Source organism: Phodopus roborovskii, unplaced genomic scaffold (assembly GCF_943737965.1).
Source record: "Phodopus roborovskii unplaced genomic scaffold, PHOROB, whole genome shotgun sequence".
NCBI lineage: Eukaryota > Metazoa > Chordata > Mammalia > Rodentia > Cricetidae > Phodopus > Phodopus roborovskii.
Genome location: NW_026126460.1, coordinates 27,095,636 through 27,121,902, shown reverse-complemented (window position 1 = coordinate 27,121,902; position 26,267 = coordinate 27,095,636). Strand labels below are relative to the sequence as shown.

The 26,267-nt window shown below is 42.1% G+C and overlaps 1 protein-coding gene across 1 annotated transcript in view; it reads left to right on the top strand.

The window, feature by feature from the left end:
* Col4a4 (collagen type IV alpha 4 chain) overlaps positions 1-26,267 on the top strand; it is a 109,777-nt gene that overhangs the window by 64,725 nt on the left and 18,785 nt on the right. The window contains exons 24-38 of the mRNA XM_051190572.1: positions 316-422; positions 870-1,053; positions 2,368-2,436; positions 4,952-5,059; positions 6,443-6,661; positions 7,449-7,610; positions 8,170-8,340; positions 9,257-9,400; positions 10,945-11,052; positions 11,553-11,734; positions 12,554-12,617; positions 13,701-13,775; positions 17,289-17,396; positions 17,948-18,055; positions 25,416-25,487. Of these exons, the coding sequence (XP_051046529.1) occupies positions 316-422; positions 870-1,053; positions 2,368-2,436; positions 4,952-5,059; positions 6,443-6,661; positions 7,449-7,610; positions 8,170-8,340; positions 9,257-9,400; positions 10,945-11,052; positions 11,553-11,734; positions 12,554-12,617; positions 13,701-13,775; positions 17,289-17,396; positions 17,948-18,055; positions 25,416-25,487 (1,881 nt within the window). The remainder of the gene's footprint in view (positions 1-315; positions 423-869; positions 1,054-2,367; positions 2,437-4,951; positions 5,060-6,442; positions 6,662-7,448; positions 7,611-8,169; positions 8,341-9,256; positions 9,401-10,944; positions 11,053-11,552; positions 11,735-12,553; positions 12,618-13,700; positions 13,776-17,288; positions 17,397-17,947; positions 18,056-25,415; positions 25,488-26,267) is intronic.

Here is a 26,267-nt window from a genome sequence, read left to right as displayed (position 1 = left end):
CTCTATGGCCAGGAATAGAAAATTACATGCATTGTCACTGAGGCAGAAAGTTCCCATGACATCCTCCCCAGACCACCTCTTTGCTAAAATAAGAAAAGGAGAATTTCCCAAATAAAGGGAGCCAGTAGTTTTATAACTGCCACTCTTCCCTTTGTGTTATAATGGTTTGGGTGACTTTGGGCAACTGAGTCATTCAGGGAATTTGACCAGTTCTCCCTGAGTGAAACTCTATTACACTAAATCTGAGTTCTTTCCTCTTCTATTTCACTCCCTATGTATGAGAGCTTACAGGTCTTTTGCCTCCTTTTTTCCCAGGACAAAAAGGAGAAAAAGGACATGATGGGCCACCAGGATTTCCAGGGCCACATGGACAAGATGGTCAGGATGGACGAGCTGGAGAAAGAGGGGATCCTGGGCCCCGAGTATGTATGGTTCTATTTCATTTTCTGATATGTTCATACAAGCAAGGCAGGCAACTATAGGTCAGACTCACATGCACTAGTAATAAAGATTTGTTGTATTTTTACCCAAAGACATGAGGGATGATGAAGCCTATCTGGGTACCTTCTCATAAGGATGTAAAAAGTCAATTTCATATAAAAAAAATCTCACTTGATTTTTCTTTTGTGTGTGGACCTACCACATCACTTGCTTATATGTTATATCTGCTGTTAATGGTTCTACATACATCTAAGGTAAAACACAATTCACTTGTAAGTATGAAAAGTATGAATATAAAATATTAAGAAGACTCTAAATTGATTCTTCCAAGACACACTCACTTCAGAGCTACTGTCTTATGAAATCTGGACTTTTGAGTTCATAGGCTTTGGAAGATCAATAAGAGGTGTGTGACCTATCATTTCCAGGGTGAACACAAGGATGCAACCCTGGGTGAGAAAGGGCTTCCTGGACTGCCGGGTCCTCCAGGGAAACCAGGACCAATGGGGCCTCCAGGACTGGGATTTCCAGGCCCACCAGGAGACAGAGGTCAACCAGGAGAGCCAGGGCGTCCAGGCATGAGGGGATTTGATGGCATGAAAGGGCAGAAAGGTAATTTTGAGTATTGGTATGATAGGCTATTAATTGAAATCACGAAAACAAAAGGGAATTTTTGTCGAGTGAAGTCATCACCTCTCTGGCAGGCTGGCTAAATGGATTTCATCCAGGTGCTGTAGAAATCTTGCAGGTTGTATGTTAACTAAAAATATAGCATAACCAATATTTATAACGACTCTCCCAAATGCTACTCTACTTGCTGCTATATTTGTTGTGTTGTCACATCTAAACTGCTTTTTATTAATTTCTCCCTACCAATGGGTAGAGTCCCACTATATTTGTCACTCATATGTGTTCAAAGTATAAATTTTTAGACTCTTTTGAGATAACATGATATTTTTGAATAAAAGGCATACTAGTATTTCATTGAAAAAAGTTTTGTGCATGAAAACAAACTTGTAAGCATTTTAGGGAGAGGAAGAATTATGACATTTTAAGCATATTTGACAGCTATATGAACTTCAAAAAATTACTTTCAGGGTTATGGTTGACAGAAAGAGGTCTATTTAAGATGTTTTTTCTTCTTGCAAAGTGTATTACACCCTCCGTATAGTGTTAATTTTGAAGTTCGGGGATAAAAATACTGGTTTGGGCTGGTTTTGACAACACATTAAAAACAACTACCTTTGTATTTGATAAGAAACAAGTTTGTGGTATGAGACTCGGAAAAATGTATCATTTTTCTTTATGTCTCATATTTCAGTTTGAAGGCACATGAAGTGATAAACCCTGAGGTATTGTTATAAAAGTGAAACTTTAGATTTTAGTAGGACATGAGGACTCAGAGGCAAAAACTTTCAGTTACTTTGCCAATTATACTAGGGATGACAGCATCTGCATTGCCAAGTCACTGGAAAAATGAGACAATATATCTTAAGAACCTGCCTCATAGAGATCTCAAAAATGGTGGCTGTCTTTAACATCCTGTACAACCTCTTCATCCATGTCCAAAACCAAGAGCAAAATTAGCCAACTCCTGTGGCTTCTCCGTGGCCTGTCAACATTTTCTGTCCATTCCATTAGAATCTGTGAGCTTACAAACTATCATTGATATTAATAATTTCCCCGGTTATTAGGACAGATACTTCTTAGACTCAATGCTTCTCTCATTCTGCTTGTAACTGCTCTGACAGCTGAGATGTGGGTTTAAGGAGAGATCTGGATATCCGGTCCAACAATGCCTCGACAGTTCTCTTCCTCTGTAGGCCAATGCACCATAAGGGATATCTTGAAAGAGTTGTCACAGGGACTCACTGTGTATTCAGTGGTACTCGGTTATCTGAATGTCACTCTTCTTTTTCTCTCCAGGTGACACTGTTTCTTCTAACGTAACCTACCCAGGGAATCCAGGCCCTCCAGGTTTTGATGGACCTCCAGGTATTACCAGTGCAACTTTCTTTCTCATTTATTTATTTTTCTTATCTTACATATCGATCCCAGTTCCCTCTCCCTCCCTCTCTCCCTCCCTTCCATGCCCCCCGACCACCCTCCCATCCCATTCCCCCCCATACTCCACAGGGAGGGTGGTGCCTTCCAGGAAGGGTCAAGAAAATCTGTCAAGGCATTTGGTGTAGGGACTAGGCCCTCCCTCCTGCCTCTAGGTTAAGGGAGTATCCCTCCATGGGGAATGTGCTCCCAAAGTCCTTTTGTGCACCAGGTTTTGTGTATCCTGGTTCCACCACCAGTGCAACTTTCTTATACTCCATACTTTCCAGAGTAAAAGAACAAAGATGATAGATAAACTCGCATCAAGCCCTCCCAGCCAGAGTACTTCTGAAATTAGGGTAAGGTCTTGAGGGATGGAACACTGGGAGAAACATTAAAGTAATATACCTTCTGTGCTTCCCTCTGCTCCTGGTTTTGAGTCCCTTGCATGGGCTTTTCCAGACTCTGCAACAAGATTTACTGTGGCTTGATCACTTGTCAGTTAACATGTCTGCTCTTGAGAATTGTAAAGCTATATTTTCTATCTCTTCTTATGTCCCAAATGTTGGAAATGCCACCTGCCTGTAGATTATACCTTCCAATAGGGATAAGTTTTGACTAGGCAGAGCCTGAAAAGGCTTCTGTAGCAATAACCCTGAATACAGGTCCATGCATCTATCCCATTTGAGTCAATCCCTTGTATTTAGCCGAATCAAACCACAAATCCATGTTTATGTCTTTGAAGTTTATTTAAACTAACTCTGTTAGGTACCAAGATTGTTAGTAAACATGGCCTTTCTTGTGCTACACAAGGATAGAAGAGGACTGGGCAGACTGTTCAGTCAGTAAAATTCTTGCTATGCAAGAAGGAGAACCTGATCTCCAGCACCTATGCAGCAAGTCGAGTGTTCAGTGTGTACATGTAATTCCAGCGCTGGGGAGGTGGATACAAACAGGGTCTTGGGAACTCTAGCAAACCAGTCTAGCTGAAGCTGTAAGTTCAAGATTCAGCAAGAAAACCTGAGGGGAGAAAAGGGAGGGGAGTCGGGTGGGTGGTGAGCTGGGAAGGATCTGGGAGGAGTTGGAGGAGGCACAACCATGATCAGAATATATTGAATGAAATTTTTTTCAATTAAAAAATAAAAAGAATAAACAAATAGATAAATAACTGATAAGAATAAGATAGAAGAACAGTACCTGTTATTGATCTCTGGCCTTTGTATTCATGAGTACAAACACAAGACACACAAAACCAACTGCATCTACAGGTTGAGTTGTACCTGACTTGCTGCTGTCTTCTGGAACCATTTGTTTCCATCAGAGTAATTGTCAATAGTTTCAGACCTTCAGTGAGCTGCAAACACACACACACACACACACACACACACACACACACACACACACTTGTTTTGTCTCTTGTAAATCTGAAGAACAATGGGGACTCAGCCAATCTAGGACACTGTGTATTGGTGTCACCCTGGTCCTAGGTTAAGTCCTTGTTCTATTTCAAACGTGAGTGAGTGCTCTTTTCATGGGGTTGCAGGGACATAAGAGAGCAGGTCAAGTCCCCCAGGATCACCTCACACCCTAGATTGTACCATGAAGTTCATATCTCACTGGACCAAGTAGTTTCAATCTCTTATATAACTATGTGTGTATGTGTGTGTGTGTGTGTGTGTGAGATATGTCATAGTAAAAATAAAATCCTATTGGCTAAAGTCAGTCATGTGGCCAAGATCCAGCTCAAAGGACAGGTAGTATATTCTCCTCATTACAATGTAGCTATGAGAGGATGGAGGGAGACTCAACTCTATATCTGTAGAGCGATGAACTACTATTGGTTCAGTAAATATCCATGTCATTTTACTGTTACCTTATGGGGGACCAATGAAAAACTTTGATTACTTGCCAGAGTTTTCCTGTAAACTAACAGAAGTGCTGGCTTACAGGAAATAAATTCCCATGCAGTTGTACCTCCTCCAAACTTCACAATTCAGGTTATGTTAGCTGAGCTAACTTAGGAAGAAGTCAGAGACTTAAGGCAAAATCTTGATTATTTTAGTAAGCACTCTACCTATGCTCTGTATAATGTAGGCTCCTTTTGTACTTTCTCAGCAGAGAAGACTCTGGCCACCACCTTGTTGTCCTAAAGAACAGGCTAGGTCTGTGGATTTGTGTTCCAGACCTGCCATGGAAGGCACTAAAATTTTTGTGAATGGTGGTGCACGTGTGGAAAACTCTAAGAAGTTCCTCATAGTACAGGTTCTGAGAAACACACACTGAAACACTTGCCTGGAACAGTGGCTACAGCATGTTTGTGAAAATCACAATGGAAAACAGTTTTATGCCCATAAATTGACATACTCCAGAAGACAACTAATGCAGCCATTCCAAAATCCCTTTTTTGTTGTTCATATCTTGTTTGTTTCTGTGCAATTGAATCTTCGTTTTATTTGTTCTTGTTTAGGTCTGAAGGGGTTTCCAGGTCCCCCTGGTCCTGCAGGTATGAGATGTCCAGATGGGCAGAAAGGCCAGCAGGGCAAACCAGGAAGGTCTGGAATTCCAGGTCCACCTGGTGAGTGAAGGCTTCCTCTGCTTCGGGAGCATTTGCATCAGGATTTTTTAATAAATAAATATATATATATATATATATATATATATATTTAACATATATATTCCTAAAGATGAGCACCCACAAGGGAATGTCAGGGGATCTGGACATAATGGAAGAATGGTTCTTGGGAGGGTGACAAAGACCTCAGCCGTATTGTGACATCTTGCAGATGAACAGAATCCTGTGCTGCTGAGACTCCTTGCACAGGGAATTCTTACCTACTGGCAGTCACATGTTCACTGAGTGGATGAATCCAGTCAGTCCAGAGCAGTGGCTGCCAGAGGAGGAAAGTGGCTAGGAAGGTAGGCATAGTGGCACCCTCCTGTAATTCCAGCTCTCCAGATGTGGAGGCAGGAGAATCACCTTTAGTTTTAGGCTATCCTGAGATATGTACAATGGTCCAGGGCAGCTTAGGCTACAGATTGAGACCCTGTCTCAAAAATACAAACAAATGTTAAAAACAATTTTTAAGGGGCATGGCAGGATGCTTCAGTCAGTAAAATTTGCTTGCCATCAAGTCTGATGACTAGAGATCCAGCCCTGGAACTCTCGAAAGTTGTTCTCTGACCTGCATGTGTGCACCTGCCTCCACAGACAAATAAATAAATTTAATTTTTTAAATTCATTTTATATACCAACCACAGTTTTCCCTTCCCCTGTCCTACCCACATCCACTCCTCAGAAAAGGTAAGGCCTCCCATGAGGAGTCAACAAAGTCTGGAACATTCAGTTTAGGCAGGACCAACCCCTCCCCTACATCAAGGCTGAGCAAGACATCTAAGCATATGGAATGGGCTTCCAAAAGTCAGCTCATGCACTGAGGATAGATCCTGGTCCCACTGCCAGGGGTCCTACAAATAGGCCAGGCTGCAAAACTGTCACCCACATGCAGAGGGCCTGGTGTGGTCCCATGCAGCCTCCCCAGCTGTCGGTCTACAGTCCATGAGCTCCCACAAGTTCAGGTCAACTGTCTCTGTGGATTTCCCCATCATGCTTGATCCCCTCTCCCCCTGGATTATGTAATCCCTCCTCCTTCTCTTCGATTAGACTCCTATAGCTCGGGCTGGTGCTTGGATATGGCTCTCTTCATTCTACTTCCATCAGTTACTGGATGAAGGTTTTCTTTTAAAAGACAAAACAGCAACAATAAATAGCAATTGGTGTCGCTTATGGAATGACAAAAGAATATCACCTATCGATTCTCTAAAGTCATAGAAATGTTACCTCTGAATAGAAATGTTAAGTACCTCTGAAGCACGCCTATGGTTTTCAACCAAGGTATTGTCCTTATAATGTTGGTCCTATACTCATACATGTAACAGTTTTGTTACTGTTGTTAAATAGGTTTTCGTGGTAACATGGGAGATCCAGGAATCGGAGGTGAAAAGGGGAGCTCCCCTATTGGACCTCCAGGTCCACCTGGGTTTCCAGGAATGGACGGCCAGAAAGGAATCCCAGGAGACCCTGCATTCGGTGACCCTGGACCCCCTGGAGAAAGGGGTCTTCCTGGAGTGCCAGGCATGAAAGGACACAAAGGTTACCCAGGATGCCCAGGGGCTGAAGGTATGAAGTCTTTGCTCTCTCTTTTTTAAGGATGTCTGCTCAGCTTCGGCCTGGTCCAGAAAGAATGTTTATACCGTAGTACTTGAGACAGTGAGTGCACGTGCATTTCATGATTACAAACAGGCACTGGTTACATCAGGTAAACCTGCACCCACTGTGTTTCCTGTGCCCTTTACTGCTTGCTCACAGATGCAGGGCTACAATTGTTTAGTTCACTCAGCTTTATCCAGGCTATGTGTTTGCTCCAAAAGCCACCCTGAGCAAGGGTTGGGTAACCTGTCACTGCTAGTGCCAGACTGAGGCAGTAAGTCCAGACTGTATGAGGTCTAGCCACTCAGGGGCTTGGCAATGAGGCTTGGGGTTTAGCAGGCTCCAAGGAAGTCCAATAGAGATTTGATACTCTAACTGATAAGACCTCCCACCAAATGTAAATTAATTCATGCAGTGCACATTGAGTACACACACACACACACACACACACACACACACAGTGTAAATCTGCTGCAGAAATGGAGAGTGATAGAATGAGGAAAGCCTACAGTCTCTTGTTTGCCTACATAAACCTCTCTGTCATCTGTAAGCTTATCAAGTAGCTCCCTTAGCAAGGCATGGTTTACACACTCACTTGGGGCTGTATCTATGATATGAAAATCGAAAATCCATGTCCAATTCTGAGGGTCAGAATCAAGTTGTTAATTTCTAGAATTGACATGCCATGCATGAGTGTGGTCATAGGACATCTATACAATGTTAACTCATGAATTTCCCTAATGCATCATCATTTCAGGGCCACCTGGCATCCCTGGATCTCCAGGTCTCAAAGGTCCCAAAGGCAGAGAAGGAAGCCCTGGGTTTCCAGGGATACCAGGCCCCCCTGGCCACTCCTGTGAAAAAGGTGTTCCAGGGATCCCAGGACAACCAGGACTTCCTGGATCTCCCGGTGATCCAGGTAAGTACCAGCAGGGTGTCAAACCATGAAGTGTCTGGGCATTCCCTACTTATGGTCAGAAAGCTCGCCTCTTACTTATGTATGAATGTCTGCAGAAGCATGAGTACTAAGTCAGAGACAAAGAACCTTTTATTCATGAGTTTCATATTGGCCTGTGTCATTTCCCCCAAATTCTAGACAGGCACCATGTATGGAGCTAGCTGGAGGTTGCACATGGGGTGGGTTCCATTATATGTGAGTTTAGGAACCACTGCTTCTTAGCAGCCTTCAAGCAGGCCTGACTCACTTCCCCAGGAAGGTGCCGCATCATCTGTCAAAGTTATTCCTACAAATAAGGCCTTGGGAGATGCCTCAAGGTCGGGACCTTGAATTCTTGTCAGAAGAATGAGTGTGCATCTTCTCACATGGGTACCCTGAGGTCCCTCCAGTCCACTGGGCTGACTGTGACAAAATGCCTTTGAGTAATTTATAAGCAATAGATATTGATTAGTAAGAGGCTAGAAAGTCCAAGACCAAGTTTTAAGTTTTCCAGCCTCATGGTTGTGGTGCTTTATCTCAGGTTCCCCAGGTTGGAAAGGCCAACCAGGAGACATGGGGCCTTCTGGACCAGCTGGGATGAAGGGCCTCCCTGGCCTTCAAGGAATCCCAGGAGCAGATGGTCTCTCAGGGCTCCCTGGGATTCCAGGCCCCACTGGGGAAGATGGCCCACCTGGCCTTCCAGGCCCAAAGGGTGAGTAGTGATCTCCCAATAATTCTCCTGGTTTTATAAACTCAAAATCAGCTGTGAAACAGAACTGGTTAGACAAGGCTTACACTAATAGAACGTATTAATTAGCTTAATTTTGCTTTCCCCTTTCAGATGTAGTCTTTCCTCTCTATGTTATACTTTTTGGTGTCAGAATGTGCTGGTGTCAGTAAATTGGCAAAAGGCCTTGGGATGTCCGGTTCACAGGACAAGGACACCACAGCTCACAGGTCCAGGCTGCACCCATGGTATCATTATTAGGTCAGGGCTGACACCTTTCACTTTGGATGGGCCCTCTGCCCTTATCTTTTCTCTTAGTGCTCTCAAAACATGATGGGGTCAGGACCCCCAAAACATCAGTGCATAAATGTTAGGTCGGGAAGTTGGGAGTGGGTGGAAAGGTACAGATGTTTAAACCACAGTAGCTCTCATGGGTGTCTCAGCACTGGTGTGGCTTCACACAGGCCTGTGGAAAGAATTTAGCCATTGTGGCTGCCGGGAACCTCAGCTTCAAGGAACTGAAGCACGAAGGGAATTTTGAATTTCCTCTATATTTACACTTTAACCAGTTGATTACCATATTTTAGAACGACTTGAATGAGGCTTCCAAAAAGACAATGCCGTGCCCGGAAAAACAGGTGACACTGTTTTCTGGGTTTCCTGGACCAAGTTTTGCATAGGTCATTGTCTTCTTGGGAAATTCCCAAACAAAGTTCACAGAGAGCGACAAAAGGTATCAAGGTATCTGGCCCATCAAAGAATGGGTGCTAGCTCTTCCGAGCTTGGTTAGGCATGTGGTTAGGGCTAGCTGCTATCACTGAGGTGCCAGGCCGGCAGGATGCCACTACAGCTAGCCTTAAAGTGCTTCCCTTCCTAATACTCCATGTTCTCATTTTATCAGGGCACCCAGGGCTGCCTGGCTACCCTGGTTTTCCAGGAGAGAGAGGAAGGTCAGGCCCAGATGGACAACCTGGAAGAAAGGGAGAAATGGGAGAGAAGGGCTGGCCTGGCTTACTGGGGGACCTGGGAGAGAGAGGCGCCAAAGGCAAGTGGGTTTTACCACATGGGGGTGGGGGTGGGGTGCTGCAGCAGCTTGTTCTCAGTGTCTGGTCAAATGCTATCAATATGTTTCTGGGTTTCTTTGGTTCTCTGATATTGCCTTTCACTAATATTACATGTAATTAAGGCAAATGAATCCACTCTAGTGTCGGAGATGCTAACAAGAGGTCCTTAGTGCATTGATTTGTAGATGCAGGGCTTCAGAGACCTTGCTCACGGGTGGTACACATCTGTAAAGAACGTTTCAGGCTTTGGAGGCTAAATGGCCTCCGTGGCAATAGTACACCTTGGCCTTGACACATGGAAACCACCAGAGACAACACACAAGCAAGATAAAATTAAAAGTTGGAACAAAATTTTAGTTGTAGATAATGGAATTTGATTTGCATATAATTTTCACAAGTGTTTAATTTCCATAAAATATTGTTTGGGATTTTATATTTTAAATCCTGCCTTCCCCCTTCAAAACCATTTACAGTATAGATGTTTTCTTTGGATTCATTCTCAGCTGGTGCTGCAGGAGAGAAAGTAGCATTTCTAGCCATAAAATCAATACCTGGCATCTTTAGAAGGGTTGTTTTTAAATCTTAAAGCTCTCTGGGAAAATGGCTTCCAATTTTATTCAAATGACCTTTTCTTCTCAGTTCTTCGATTCTATAGTTATTTTTTGTTTGCTTGTTTTTATTAGCTTATAAACTACGCGCAGTTAAGAAATTTTAAATGATAAGGATCAAAAATCTCTTTGCTACATAGGACAATTGCTTGCAGATAATTCATCTTGAACTACCAAACAGTCATTCCACTGAGAGTTAGTAATTGGATCAACGCTAACATTGCAGTTGTCAACTCTCCCAAAATGCTCCCTGAGGAAAATCCCAACACTGACAGAGTTTGCCAATGACAACTGTGTAAATATGCCCCCAGCACCATAAATGCTCTCACTACTGCTGACGTCAAACTACTAATGCTATAACCACTGGTTCACCGATTCTCTTTTAACAAGCAGCTCTTATCATGTTGGTCTGCTAAGCCTATCTCAGTGCTCAGCTAGGGCAATGTTTCCAAATAAGCTGAGATATGTGACACATTTCCTACAGTTTGGAAGTCCATATGTGGAGAACCAGATTGAAATATGTGTTTGTTCTTTCAATATAAGGAGCAGAAAGAAAAAAAAGGGGGTGGTGAGGGGAAAAGGTATTGGGACACTGGATGTGTGCAATGGCAGACTCAGATTCTACAGGATAAGCAAACAATCTTGTGGGTGATGTCAGCATTATAGAAGTCTTTAACTCACAGAGGATCCTGCGACATTTGGGTTGAAAATAGCAAATTTACTCTGTGCACCAACTGCATCCCTGTCCCGGGGGTGGACAAGTGGTGACAAGAAGGGAATTTTCAGTCTCTGGGATACATTAATATAGCTTAGTGGGGGTAGATGGGATTTATACAGGAGGTGTAATCTGAGAGAAGATGAGTTACATACATAGCATGTAGGTGTCTGTGTTTGTTTCATATAAGTAACATTTACAGGAGACAGAGGACCTCCCGGCGATACAGGAGAAATACCCATCATTTTGAAACTGGGAGATCATGGGGAAGCTGGGCCTCCAGGAGAGGATGGGTTTCCGGGACCTAGAGGTAAATGCTTGAGGTTTTTCAAATTTATCACCTAAGTTGGCATTTTATACATCATTCAGGCAAGCACAGGTATTAGGGGATTTTCCACCCAACAGAGACATAGGAAAGGTCATTCTTAACTGTAATTATACTCTGCTAGGTTTTCCAGCAACATTTTGGCTTTTCCAGGCTAAAAATAGTAGGAGTTCACATGCATTTATAGATTTGGATATTCCAAACTAGGACCAAGGTAAGGTATACATAAATGACTATCTCCAAGCTTAACGCCACTCTGTTTGGGAAGCTATTGTGAGTATCTGGGGCTGCTTGTGTCATTTTGACCAGTCCCTCTTTAACAAGTGTGTGTAAATAAATTGTGTTTAATTACACACCCGGAATCTGCAGACCTGGGGTATCAGGAACCCTATTTTTCTGGAAAGCACCCCAATGACATGCTGCTAGTCTTCTGAAACATGGCAGGGCAAGGATTTTGACAACTTAATTTGTTCCAATCTCAACAGGTGATAAAGGAAGCCCAGGAATGCACGGGGGAAGAGGAGATCCCGGAAGAGATGGACCACCTGGACTGCACAGAGGGCAGCCTGGGATTAATGGGCATCCTGGGCCTCCTGGCCCCCCTGGCCCTCCAGGCATCCCTGGACCAAGGGGAGTCATTGGTTTTCCCGGATTTCCAGGTGATCAGGTGAGGAGTTGCTCCTATAAGAGGGAAAAATAAATTCTTCTGCTCTGGGGATCCTACAAAAATTCAGAATTCACCAGTATGTGCCTTGTCATTTACTGGTTCTTTGAGAATAAGAGGTAGCATGGAGAAAAAAAAAAAAGCCTTCTGGAAGGTGATGACATGGCTGACATTTCCAACTAATACTCAGAACTGGCTGTCCTGTCTCAATGAGCAAGTCATGTGATTCCCACATTTCAGCCCAGGGCTAAATAACTTGAGATAGTAGAGACTTGTCTCTTGACTGGTGCAAAAGAAAAAAAAAATCCTTAACACTACCCAGATTCTGGTTTCCAAGCCTTCCCATCTATTTGAAGATTTCATATATTTTACTTTAAATGCACTTGGCCCTCATAATCCTAACATTCCCCCTGAGAAACCAGAAAATATAATGTAGTAACTTGTAGCATACTTCTGGGAAATGTATAAAGTGGTTGGCTTTCCATCTTTTGGAATAAAATGGTTCTTTAAATTTTATGCTGCAACACAACTTTCAGTATTTTATTTTATGTCAACTGGTTTGATCAAACTGTAAATTCAAATTGTGTGACACGGGTTACTATTTAGTAATCATGTATAGAGAATTCTGCTCTTCCTGCTGAGATTGATAGCTCTAATTCTGTAGGAGTTTTACAAGCTTGTAAATCACAGCCACAGTTAGTGCTATTCTTAAAGGACATTAACAATTGCCAACACCAAGTTGGCTGCAGAAAACTGTAGTATGTTTGTGCCATTGTGGGGAAAGCCCAACTAGGGTCTCATTTTTGTTCCATTAATTGCCAGGGTGATGCAGGTTCTCCAGGTCCCCCTGGATTCCCAGGAGATAATGGAGCAAGAGGACCTAAAGGTATGGGCTTGAAAATGTCCCTGGCTGTCAAGCTCAGAGTTCTGGAAGAACATCTTTTTAGTGATAAAACACGTCACACAAGTTAGAACTCAGCAGTGACTCTTCTCAGCAGTGGAACACTGAAGTCTCAAAGGGTTCTCACTTTTCACCCAAGGCCAAAGGTACCTACAAGGAATGCTGCATGCCTTCAGGTTCATTATGATTTCCTTCCCCACGAAAGTCTCAGAAGCTACCCATGTAGTGACCACAGCTTCTCAAATTGGTATCACTGGCCATATCTGTATCTCTAGAGTGTCCACTTTGACTCAGAAACCCCGTGTTCTATAGGAACCAGTGACTCAGTTAAGGATTCCCTCTGCTCAGGTATTGGGATTCTACTTCTAAGAATTGCAGAACATAAATCCCCACCAGATGTTAATTGTTTACTTCAGAATTCTCAAGCCAGATGTAGCTTATAATCAAATTAGTTTTATCCTTAATTAAAGATAAGAAGTTGTTTTTTCTTTTCTTTTGTTTTCTTTTCTAATGGGTCAAAGTGCCACATATCATGTTTGCTTTGTGAGGCAAACTACTCAGCAACATCCTAATTAAACTTAATTTGTAAAGTAGCTATAGACTGGTTCAATAGGCCTGAGCCTATCTTGTGTTCATAATAATATTGCCTTATAAACACAACTGAAATTATTTCCTTAACAAGTCAATATCTTTTTTTTAAAAGCTAAATTGTACTTACCTTTTGGACAGACAAACAAGTAAATAAACTGAAGTCATAGTATCTTCAGTGTTTGCATACAATGTTCAAAAGTTTGTCTGTCTTGGTAACCTCCACAGGCACTAGGCATTCACATGGCATACATGTACACATGCATACCAAACACACATACACGTGGAATAAATCTTTTAAAAATCATAAATCATATCCCCTATCTATATTTTTATTGTTCTTCTTTAGGAACAAAAATAATGTTGTAAAAAATCTGGAAAACCCAAAGCTAGATTATGAAGACAAATACCATGAAAGTAACATCTATAAGCCCAAACAATATTTTCCTAACTAATTCTCTTGTATTGCATCACACACAGGAAACAAAGGTGACCCTGCCAGTCAGCGTGGTCCACCTGGTCTGAAGGGTGAGCCTGGCAGCCCTGGATACCAAGGTATAGATCCACATTTTTCCTATTATAAGAAATACTTAGTCTGAAACACAATGTAATTACTCTTACAGTTATCACTGGAAGTAATCCTATCAATATTTTCTTTACCATTTGCTCATTAATGTGTGTATCAAAATTATTCTGTGTGGCATTGTTGTAGCATCCTTCACCCAAAAGTATATCAGGACCAGGTAAAATAGGGACTCAATATATTACCACAATGGCCCTTGTGACCAATAGCATTGGTACAGCAATATACTCCCTTCTGCATACTCATATTGACTATTCAAATATTCAAAGAGTCAAAGTGAATATTCAAGCAATTAAAATTGCCATCGTGGTGACTTAAGATGGCTAAAGCTATACTGGAAGCCACCTTTCTCCCACTGATACCAAGGAACTTACACGTAAACAAGGTAAGTTCAAATTTGCACGTTGGTTTGGGTCCTGGAGAAAAATGCACTAATATTTAAAATATGCTTGCTCCTTCACACAGGAATTCTTCTGCTAGGAACATATCTACCCATAGATGGCTAGTTATGTCACACCCACATGAAATCAGTTAGTAATGGTTGGACTTAAATCTAGGCTTGGAATGACACAGTTTTCTTGTAAAGACTCTGTATTTAGAATGCCATTGTCATATTTTGTTTTCTATTGCTGTTACAAACACCATGATCAAAAGCAACTTGAGGGGGAAAGGGTTTATTTCATCATATAGCTTTTAGAGTACACCCAAGAAGAAGTCAGGGTAGGAACTCAAGGCAGGAACCCGGAGGCAGGAATCGAAGCATAGGTCACAGAGGAACATTGCCTACTGGTTTTCTTCCCATCATGTGCTTAGCCTGATTTCTTATAGAACCCAGGACCACCAGCCCAGGGATGACACCGCCTACAGTGGTTTGGGTTCTACCATATCAATCCATCAAGAAAATGTCCCCACAGACTTGCCTGTAGGCCAATCTTGTGAAGACTCAATTGAACTTCCCTCTTCCCAGAGGACAAAAAAACAAGACAAGACAAAACAAAACAAAACAAACAAACAAACAACAACAACAACAACAAAACCCTAACCAGGACATCCGTGCATCACCTTGAAGTTTCATTTTCCAGGAGCCATGCTTTGTTTCCCAAATCAGAATGACTAATCCGAACACCCAATGGAAGTCATTCAAACACTGAAAACCTCATAAGTCAGCCAAACAGTAGGAAATGTTCTTATGGGTATTTTTTTGTCATAAACCCTGATGATACAAAATTTTCCATTGTCAAAGTAGCACAAACTGGGGGCATTTTACTATATCTAGTATTTTAAGTCGAAAGCTATAAATCTGAGGTTAATTTATGCTGAGTCAGGCTTTTGCAGTGAATCTGCCTTGCCCTGCTTCATCCGGGCCATCAGTGTTTAAATTGCACTGGTCTCTTGTTTGCTGTGGCTTCAGCTTAGGGTTTTAAAACGTTTGTTCTGTTATTCATCAGCGCAGAGTTTCTATACTCTGATTTCCTTGGCTAGAACTCCCTGCACTGCACTAGAGTGAACTCAGTGAGGATGTAAAGAGCATAGCTTGCTCCAGGATTATGTAAGATTGTACTGGGTCAACCCTAACCCCATCCATCCACTTCAACTCTGAGGGAAATATAGTGCAAATTATTCCTGAAATGCTGCTCTCAACACAGCCATGCCTTAGGGATGCAGTTTTGAATGCCTGCTTTGGCAACTGGAGGGGACAATCATGATTCTGTGTGTTTGGGATCAATCAGATGACACAGAGCAGGGCTAGAAGATAGTAAATTCCATTGGGTAACTGGCACAGGAATCAATTAATTTAGAGTTATAATGAATACTAACTATCCATCTATGTATTTGGAAATGCAAAGGTTTGTATTTTACTTGAAGATTCAGCCATTGATTTTCCAGCATAGACTATTGGTTTACTATAAACTTCAATTAAAGTTACACATGTAAATAAGCATATGGGAAAAATAACCATCTTTTCAGTAGTAAAATAAATACAATTTAAAGTGCAATCAGGGTTCTCTAGGGGAACAGAATCAAAAGATTACATATTATATATGTATAATACAATACATATGTGTTATATACATAATATAGTGATATATTACAAAAGGATTTATTTGATTGGTTTACAGAAGAATGGGTAGGTAGTCTAGCTATCTGGTCATTGGACAGTCTGAGGATTCAGTAGCTGCTCAGTCCATGAAGCTAGATGCCTCAGCAGTCTCAGTGTGATTCTGAGTGCCTAGTGGATGCTTGGAGGACCCGGGTGCATCTGCTCTGCCACTCAATTAAAGAGGAAAAGCCTTCCTGATAGAGGGAGACTACCAGAACCTCTTAGAATAGTTACAAATTACCCCCAAACAGAGCTACCAACCCGAAATCCTCAGTGAGAACATGGCTAGTCCTCAGGGCTGAGGGTAGGTGACACGTGAGGTAGTAGTTACAGGTACACTACTTCCTCCCACACACAGGCAACCTGTGCCAAGAACCAAATGCAGAAAGGCCTATTCTAGAAGGTCTAGAGGGCAGCGAACCTCTTCTCCTTAGGAAGTCACAGTCATGAGAAAGGGATTGTTAGAGAACTTAATTCTTTTATTTATTATTTTAATTTCGGAGGCATACCCACTGGGCACAATGCGAAGCTCTGACATAAAATTTAGTGGCAGTTGCTACAAGGACAGCAGGGTGGGGGTGGACTTGAGTCTGCAGTGAGCATTAGATGATCTTTGGGACTATTATTAATTTTCTTGGCTGCCACAGTGTTATGTCAGCAACATAGGAAGATTTAGTTTTCAGGCTTACCTCCTGAAGCATTTTGGGATAGAATTTCACAATGATTATGTTTTACTTTAAGATCCTTTACCACTTAAAAATGTATTTTAGGGTAAGCCAAATATCACACTATTTTCCAAGAAATCCTATTCCTGGGACTTTTTCCTAAGGAAATAGTTCAAAAGGAGAGAACATGGTTAAACATCTTGGAATGGGGAGTGGGTAAGTATGACCAATGCATACAAGTGTGAAATTGTCAAAGAATATATAAAAGATTACATATGCACATAAAGATTGTTATGCATAAAAGCAAAAGGAATTTGAAGTACTTGATTGGCCAGCAGTAGGAGAAATTAGATTGATTAGTTTAAATAAGATTGAATCAAGAAGCTATCATTTGAAAATGATAAACTATGACAAACTTAGAAAAGTGCTTCTGATACAGGAGTAGTTTTAAAAACAGAAAATAAAATCATGGGCATTGATTGTATGTATGCACACACATGGAAATCTGTGGTAAAGTGTGAGGAGGATTATGGGAATTTTGTCATCACATTTTCTTCAATCGTGTCTTCATTATCAATAGAAAAGGGTCTAAATACAACAACAACAACAACAAAAACAAGCAAACCCGCAATAGAGTAAGACTTGAAGCCAACTGTTAGAGAACCACCGTTTCTAAGAGCAATCTATCACTAACGGGATTTTGACCCTTCCTTCCTTAGGACATCCTGGAGCCCCTGGAGAGCCAGGCTTTCCTGGAGCAGAAGGATCTAGAGGACCACCAGGCAGACCTGGAGGGGTTGGCTCTTCTGGACCACCAGGGCGTCCAGGTAAGATAGCCTTGAAAATGCCTGAGCAGTCATGTGACCTGATGTACTAGAAGATCTGTTCTTCTCTTAGAGCCCATTTGCCTCCCAAACTGTGCCCCAGCTCAGGGCATGTGCACTTATTTACCTCTTGGTCACCGAAAGCCAGTCTGACTTTACAGGGTTGCCCTAATGACTTTACCTCGAGTTGCCAGGTCTGCACGGGGCACAGAAGCTGACAGCACAGGCCAGTCTGTCATTTTTCAGGCTGTCCTCCCTTCCCTAAAGCCGTATCACATACACAGCTCTGGGCTTTAATCATCCTTTTCCTTTCAAGTCAGGGAGAAAACAAACAAACAAACAAATACAGCTAAAATCATGACTGGCAACTTCAACTGTTTGAAAGTATATCTTTCGGAAATTAAGTATTTGTCTCCTCATGTAGGAAAAAATATGTAGAAAGAAAAAGTAATAAAACTGTGTCCCTGGTTACTTGTAGATGAAGAACATAGATGACCTTGCCAGGGAATGTTGCTTACATGTCACTGTCTGAACATCTTCTCTTCTGTCCCCAGGTGACCCAGGGATGCCTGGGCTGAAGGGCCACCCTGGAGAATTGGGAGATCCTGGGCCAAGGGGTTCCCCAGGAGATTTAGGGAGGCCTGGTCCTCCTGGAGTAAAAGGTAAGGAGGGAATGCCCAGCCCCCCGGAGAGCTCTGGCTCACTTTGGGCACCGTCATAGCTCCTATCCAGGGCTTGCCACTCTGCTTGATCAGCAATCTCTCAAGGGTTCCACCAACTCTGCCTCCCCACAGCAGTGTGTGAGACCACACCCATCTCCACTTGCCTTCCACTGAGGAAGATCCAGGATCTTGGGGTTTCCACCCTATTGTTTCTGATGGCACGTTGCTTGTGTCTGTGGTGATGTTCATGCCTGTCCATTTGCCTCCACTGATAATGGAGCTCCTTTTGTGCCCTAGATTCTGTGTTAGGTGTTGGTGTCATTTTAAAGAAAATATACATGATTCCAGACTATTTCATAAAAGGGACAGGTAGGGACCCTAACCTATAGCAGTTGGATTGAGCTTCTACTCTCTTAATGCCTAACACGTGAGTTAGAGTCTCACAAATGAACCCTTGGGAGACACAACCCATGTCCAAACCATAGCACCAGAGCTGGCAAGCATTTGAACCCTGCCAATTGGTAAGGAGGGCATTAGGTAGTGATCTCCTGCAATCCCCAAGACTGAAATTTCAGAATTAAAGGCATGCTTGTCTGTATTCAGTTATTATAAACATCTTCATAATAAATAAACATGAAAGCAACACATGTTTAAAATCAGCCTTGAACTCTGTGTGTAAATCACTTGTTGGACAGAGAAGAGCCACTGAGTAATGGAGAGATAGAAGGAGAATTTCCCAGAGGCCCTGGAATCACTCAACTAAACCCAACAAGGGCATGACGGTCACACAAGGGAAGGGGTGTAGCACTTGGATTCCCAGGAATACTTTAACTAGAAGAAACAGCTTGGTAGTCATTCAGTATTTTAGGTAGTCATTATAATTAGATACTTAGAATTGCAGAAATGCCCGTTTCTTGAGTTGTAGGATTTTATAAGCGCTCTCTGCCGGTTGTGTTTATAGAGCATATGGGGGCATGCTCTGTGTTTTGTAGATAAAATCAGAAGAATGGCTTTTAACCTGGCTAATCCATTAAATGAAATTAAAGCACAGTGAAAAGAATGAAAATGTTTTCAAAGTTGTGGGTATTGATTAACAAAACTTTCAGAAATAGGAGAGTGGCGGACACTAAAGAGGGTGGCAGACTTTAAGGTATTTATATGTGTCAGTACATGTGAACTGATTGTGGGAAGGGATGGGGAGACAGGAGGACTTTCCAGAGAACAAATGCCCACTGAATTATATTGGCTTCCTTGGCTAGATACAGGAATACTTGTCCTGGCTGTAGTTTTGGCTTTTAAAGGTAATAGTGGTCTGATTATCCTTCTGGATATAATACAACAAGCACAGCAAAGAATGCTTACTATTAACATATATCCATGTGCAGGCGGAGTTTTTCATAGGGACCAAATAACCGACACAGAGACTTAATATAAATTATAAATGCGTGACTGATAGCTCAGGCTTATTACTAACTAGCTCTTGGAACTTAAATTAACCTATTTCCATTAATCTATGTATTGCCACATGGCTCATGACTTTACCTGTCCTTCAGCATGTCTTGGTAACTCTGCCCTCTTCTTCCCAGCATTCTCTGTACTTCTAAAATCCTGCCTAGCTATCGGCCAATCAGGTTTTTATTAACAATGAGAGCGACATATTTTTATGATATGCAGAAGAATTATTCCACAGCATTCATGTCCTTGCATTCATCTGCCTCCCCACCTCATTGCTCCATTTCTCCTGTTCCAGACAAATACATTTTCTGTGTGCTCTGGGCATACTTCTAGCACAACATCTGCAGAGGACTTTCTTAGCAACAGAAGATGATTTTTTCAAAACCAAGACCTTTGGGAAAATGCCCTTGGTACCAGCTGATACACAACAAGTATTTTTGGCTGGTGAATTAGTAGTTATGAAGTCGGGGATCTATAGTTCAAACAGCAAGAAAAAGACAAGCTTTTGTAGTCATACCCTCTGCCTCCCCTTTCCTTCCTTTACCCCCAGCTGTCTTCAGGCCAGTGGCTTATACACATAAATGAAGTGCTAATAAAAAAAAAAATCAAAGGACTTCCTTTTAGAATAGTTAGAAACCACTTCTGAAGTGAATGCTTCCTTGTTTTGGAAATCCAAATTCTGTTTTTCCTCATCCCTTCTGCTCTTCACTCCTCAATTTTCCAAAATTCCCAGTGTTCCCACAAGCAGTAGTGTGTGTGTGTGTGGGGGGGGGTGTCTTGGTGCAATGCTGCAGACAGGGGATGTCCTCCTTTGGAAGTTTCCAGCACACTCAAGCATTTGCTGGCAAGCAAATAACATGACGGGAGAAGTTCTTGTTAGAGCATGTAGTCTCTCGATGTGGTCTCCATCTCCACTGACATTTGCAGTAATGTGAAAACCAGAGTTTTGGCAAGTTTAAAGTTTCACACAAAGCGATGCTGTCCTTGTTCTGAGCTTCTCCTCTGGTGCCTGTGAACATTTCCAGCCTCTGGCAACTCTTGCAGACCTCCTGGTCTCCTCTTTGACTTCAACATTCTTCCAGTCTGGAAGGACTTGGGAGGGATCCAAAAGAAAACATTTAACATTGTTAAGGCTCTCTCTCCGTAGCCTTCCAGTTCCACACCACAGGGAGAGTTTCTGAGTGCCTGCAGGTGGTTGTAATACGTTCTTCCGTCCTTTTTCAACATTTATCAAATACCTTCAGTATGACTTTGCTTTATTTTTAAAAAAAAGCAAAAAACAAAACAAAACAAAAACCCAAAACAACAACAACAATAAAACAACCTAGTAGACGTGAACTATAAAATTACTTTAAAAGTAATTGCTAATTGCCTCCAATGTTGTGCTAGCGGTGAGAGACATTGGAAGGAAATAGATCACAGGGCATTTTACTCCCAGTGCAGACCCATGCTGCAGTGCTCCTTTGCTACCACTCGGGGACGCTGTTTCACTGCACACGGCACAGCAAATGATCCAGCCAGAGGAAACAAAACAAAACAGTGGGATACATTGTTAAAACCCAAAACATCGCAGCAGAAATCCATTGTTGTAGTTCTTTATACCATTGTGTAAACGAAGCAGGATCCAGCAGAAACACCTGGAACTGAGAAACTAGATATTTGAAGTATGTTCTGAGTAAGGCAAGGGGACCAACTGTCCTGTGTGAACGAAGCGGCTGCTGAACTCTGATTTCTTTTCTCTGTTCACACACACTGTGTGGATCTCTGAGTCCTGCTTGAGTCCAGTCAGAATTAAACTTTAACTTAGACGTATGATACAAGTGGTTTGACCGCTCGCTTCACGTTTCTAAGTACATACACTCTCTAAAAGGAAGAGTTCTGCATCCACACAAGATGAGAATGACAGAAACCTACTGAGTGTTACCTGTTGTGTGACAATACTACATGTGGATTGGGTATCTGGGCTAGTGGCAAGTACAATAGTTCACTTTTGTGTTTGTAGATTGGGGTGTGCACACATGTCCATGTGCTTTTGTGTCTGTTTGGGGGGGTGGAGGTCAGAGGTCAATGTTGGGTGTCTTCCTTAATAGTTTTATGCTTTTTTTTTTTTTTTTTTTTTTTTTTTTTTTGAGACGTGGCTTTCACTCTCAGTTGAAGTTCTTCTTCCCAGGTTTTAAGGAGTAGGGATTTTCCTCCCGCCCGCCTGGTCTTGTCCCGCCGCCGCGCCAGCCCCAATTAACACACAGAGACTCTGTATTTGATATAATGCTGTTGGCCCATTACTAGGCTAGCTCTGTCTTAAGTATTAACTCCATTTCTATGTATTTCCATGTGGTCTTACCGAGAGCGGAGGAACGGCGGTTCTGATCTCTCCAGACTTTCCATCCTGACTCCTCCTTACTCCTTCCTCTTTCCTCATTCTCTCCTAGTCCCTCCTATTTTCTTTTCCTATTGGCCAACAGTGCTTTATTTATTAACCAATATGAGAAACAGGTACAGAATGACATCTCCCATCACCAGGTGATTCCAGCTTGTGTCAGGTTGACAAAACTGACTTGGACCTTCACGGAGCCAGGAGTTCAGTGAATGTTAGATGGGGCTAGAGTAGCTGGCCAATGAGCTATAAGGATCTGCCTGTCTCAGTTCCCCCAGTGCTGGGGTTACAGATATGCAGCAGAAGTATGTATGTATGTAAGTATGTAAGTATGTATATATACATATACATATACATATACATATACATATATATATAGAGAGAGAGCGCTTGGGATAAAATACAGGCCTCCATACTTACATGGCAAGCCTTCATTGACTGAGCCATCTTTCTAGCCCCAGGAGTTCATTTTTAGAAGGTGATTTCAAATGTCTTTTATGAGGAAGAAACTGCCTTCCATCAGAGAGCTATGACAATCAGAGCAACACTCTCCCCAGCTCATGTAAGTAAATTATCCTCCTGTCTCCCATGCCAGCATTTAGCTGACTGGATGTCATTGCTTTTTTGTCCTGTCAGGTCAGGGATCGTGTCTTTCTTGTGTCTCATTGTCTCTTCAGTACCTGTCATGAGATACACTCTTCGGGGATGGAGCTCTGTGCATTAGGAAGCCATGTTTATCCTTTCAGTAGGCACTCATGTATTTGCTAGGAAAAAAAATTAATTTAAATCTTAGTTTGGAATCTGCTCTTGATAAGGGTTCTCAACCTTTGCCTACAGTTGTGCAGGGTTCTCTTTCCTGTCAACTTTACAGTTAGTGTGGCCAGCTGCCTCGTTTTTCTTGCAACTGTTGTATTGGGAATTCCAATGCCAAAGGCCCTGGTCACCCCCATTGAAATATAAGCCCTTCCAGTGTCGTAGGAGGACCGTACCGGGTAGCATTTTTCTGGCTTTAGAACAAAAATCTAACCTGGGAGTGGGGACTCTGTCACCAAGAGTGGATTGTCTAACACAGAGGGAAAGCACAATGTGCTGGGGTGGAGGTTAGATTCACTGACTAGAGGAAGAGTGTACTGGCCCCTGAGTGCAGCCGGGTGCAGCCGTAAATGGTGGTTGTTAAACGGAAGGACTATCAGAGAGGTGAATAAAAATTCCTCATTACCCAGGAATGTGCTTTGTTAGCCTAATTGCCCTTCATCTGCACTGTATATATTTTATGCATGAACAACTTTCTGATTTAGAGATGGGATTGATAAAAGCTTTCAGTAAAAGGGGAAAATTATACTTAAAACCCTGCCCAGATGTAGCTGCATTCAATTTAGAAAGATAACATTGGGTCACACAAGGGTCGGCCAGTTCACAATGGCAAGGGGCTGGGCTGTGACAGCCCAGGATCTGGATGGGTTGCTGTGACAATGGAGAGTTGGCAGAGGCTAGGACAGCCCTCCTTTAGCCAAGTCCCCAAGCCATAAATCTTGGTGGCTAACACTGGAAATCAAAACACATAGAAAAAGCAAAGTGGTCTCGAAAAATTTATCATTTCAGATAGATTGCAATAAATATCCAGATTTGGCAGAAGAAGAAGGTCGTTGTGTTCTTTTGGTGCAAACTTGAAATACTGGCTCATAAAATAGGAAAGAGGATTGGAAAATAAACTAAGCCAGGACTGTGAAAAGCAGTTAGAAAATAAGAGATTTAGGGAAAATAAGGACACATTCCCCCCACCTTTTATTTTCGGTGCAAGAAAATGTGGTTCATTTGAATCAATCTAAATTTGGGATCTTAAAAGGAGACTCCTGTTGTCCTTTTGAAGTACTGATGTTAAATAGAATGGAGCCAATAACTACATCATTCTCCAATCATTATTCTCCATGAGAAGCTGCTTTACTAAAAGAAGTGTAACAAGCACTAGAATTATTTACCCATTGGTTGATACCTTTAACTTCTGGGAATTGTATTTGTTCCACAAATGTATTAGAAAAAAATTGTGGCATGCCAGCAGTAACTGTGTTCTACTCTTTAAATACAGTTTTCTCTCCATGTCTTCAACCCTGTATGCCTTCACTTTTATAATTCACTTGAGTCAACAAGCATCTGTTCAATACTTATGAGGTGCAGGAACTATGTTTAGTGTGGGGATAGAAAAACTAGTAGGGCCTGCTCGTGGTCTTTGATTTACTCTTGAGCCAGGGAGGCAGCTATCCAAAGGTGTGGTTGTTGTACAACCTGGTAGAAGCAATCCATCCAGGTAGACCTATGGGGGTACCATGGGCACTGCACTTCCTGTGCTTTTGATCACATGAGATGAGAGTGTTTTTGTCATAAACCAATCGAATGCTAATCTGGGTGAATGGGCTGTGTGGAGGACAGCTTACTTCTGGGTGGGAAAGGGCAGCTAGTGGATGGAAAGCCCAGCAATGAACAAGGAAGGTCATGGGGTTTGGCTAAAGACCGAGCAAAGCTTTCTTCCAGGAATCACACAGTGGCCCAAGGCATGTGGGAGTGTATTGGCTGGGCCCTTGGGGGGCTCTATGATATTTACTACCTGTCTGCTCCCCCACTCTGCTCCTGACGTCTTTTTATTGGCCTGTAAAAAAAAAAGAAAGAAAAAGAAAACTCATTTGAAAACATTAAACCCAATCCAACATCTACTGATGGAGAACCATATGGAAAATTTTCCACTAGATGTGTTTGATGGCAACTTACATAAAGCTAGGCTGGTAGCTGTCTCATTAGGCAACTCTAGAATGCCTTTTTGGTTAGTCTAATTCCACAAGTTCTGGCATGAGTGGGGGGGGGCATAAAGTCTATTTCAGAGCCTGTCATTTGAATTCAGAGATCCCACAGGGTCGGTTCATTTGCTGCAAGAAAGTATCAGGACAGTTCTGGAAGAAGTAGCTGTAGAGAAACAGCTACAGTTGAGCTTGACCCACAGGTTTTGTTTTCCAGTGCAGCTCAGTGCCTAACACAAAACCAAGAAGAACAAGCAGTCCCCTTACACCACAGCAGGGATCATCCTGTTGTTTTGCTTTGTTACCATGACTACATCTGGAAGGAGTTAGGACCAGCAAGCCCTTGTGGGAAGTGAAGACTCAAACTGAGAGGCAGCAAGCTAGGATTTACTGTCATCCAATTTCTATCCTTGCCTAAAGAGATTTTATCATCATCAAATCAAAGGTCACTTCCTGCATCCAAATGTAACAATTCTAGACTGTCTCTCATCATGAATTAATTACAAAACAAGCCTAAGAAATATATTTTTTAAGTCGTCTTGTTAGAAAATCTTCACCAAATGAATGTACTGGTAAACTCTCACACTGGATTCTGGCCCCTATGATGACCTCCAGACAGTGAGATCTATCCACCTTCCTCCCTTTGACTCACTCTCCCCTGGTGTAAGCAACATATTGCAGCCAGACTAGGAATCAATAACTTGTCTAACCTTTGAGACACAGAACCTGTGTTATGTTTCAGGGCTCCCCGGGTCTCCTGGTCTGAACGGCTTGCACGGTCTCAAGGGTGAGAAAGGAGCCAAAGGTACCTCAGGTAAGACAGGATCTACTGATGATCGATTTTTGATCCATGGACCTAGGGATGAAGTAGAATCTTTCTTTGGTATTTCCTCAAGTCATGAGAATTGGGGGTGAATCCAAAAGAATGGCATGGAGTAGAGACAGTATTGAAACCATTTCTCGATCTGTGGGTGGTTTACAGAAAAAAAAAAAAAGAAAAACATTTAAGAAAACTCGATGAAAAAGAGTGGCAGTTAATAGTACTTTTCTTTTTATCACATAAGTCTAACTACTTAGTATTCTGAATTCATGCTAAAATGGGACCAGATTTCAAGATGTTACAAAATATAAATAGCCTTATTTTCAAAATATATACTGCTTTTTTTAAAAATAGCCTTCTTAATTTTTTTTAAAGTATAGCAATGGCTGATACAATCACATTAATCTAATTAGTAGTGCTGGCATCCCTTTACTGTGACTGTCAAGACAAATTATTTGAATAATTTCCCATTAGTTTTCTTTAAGACCTGTTGTTACAATGTCCAATTATGTGCCTCTATGAGGGGGTTATATGCTTGTGCCGGAACAGCTAGAGGTGTTGGTTCTCTTTGGAGCTGGAGTTACAGGCTATTATTTGTGAGTGGTATAACATGGGTGCTTCCAATCAAATCTGGGTCCTTTGGAAATTCAGCAAGTGCTCTTAGTTGCTGAGTCATCTCTCCAGCTCCCAACCTGCTCTTATTTTTGATATCACTGGAGAGATTAGCCTTCAGTCATAGCTTATTCCATTTTTTTAAATGTCTATTATATTAAT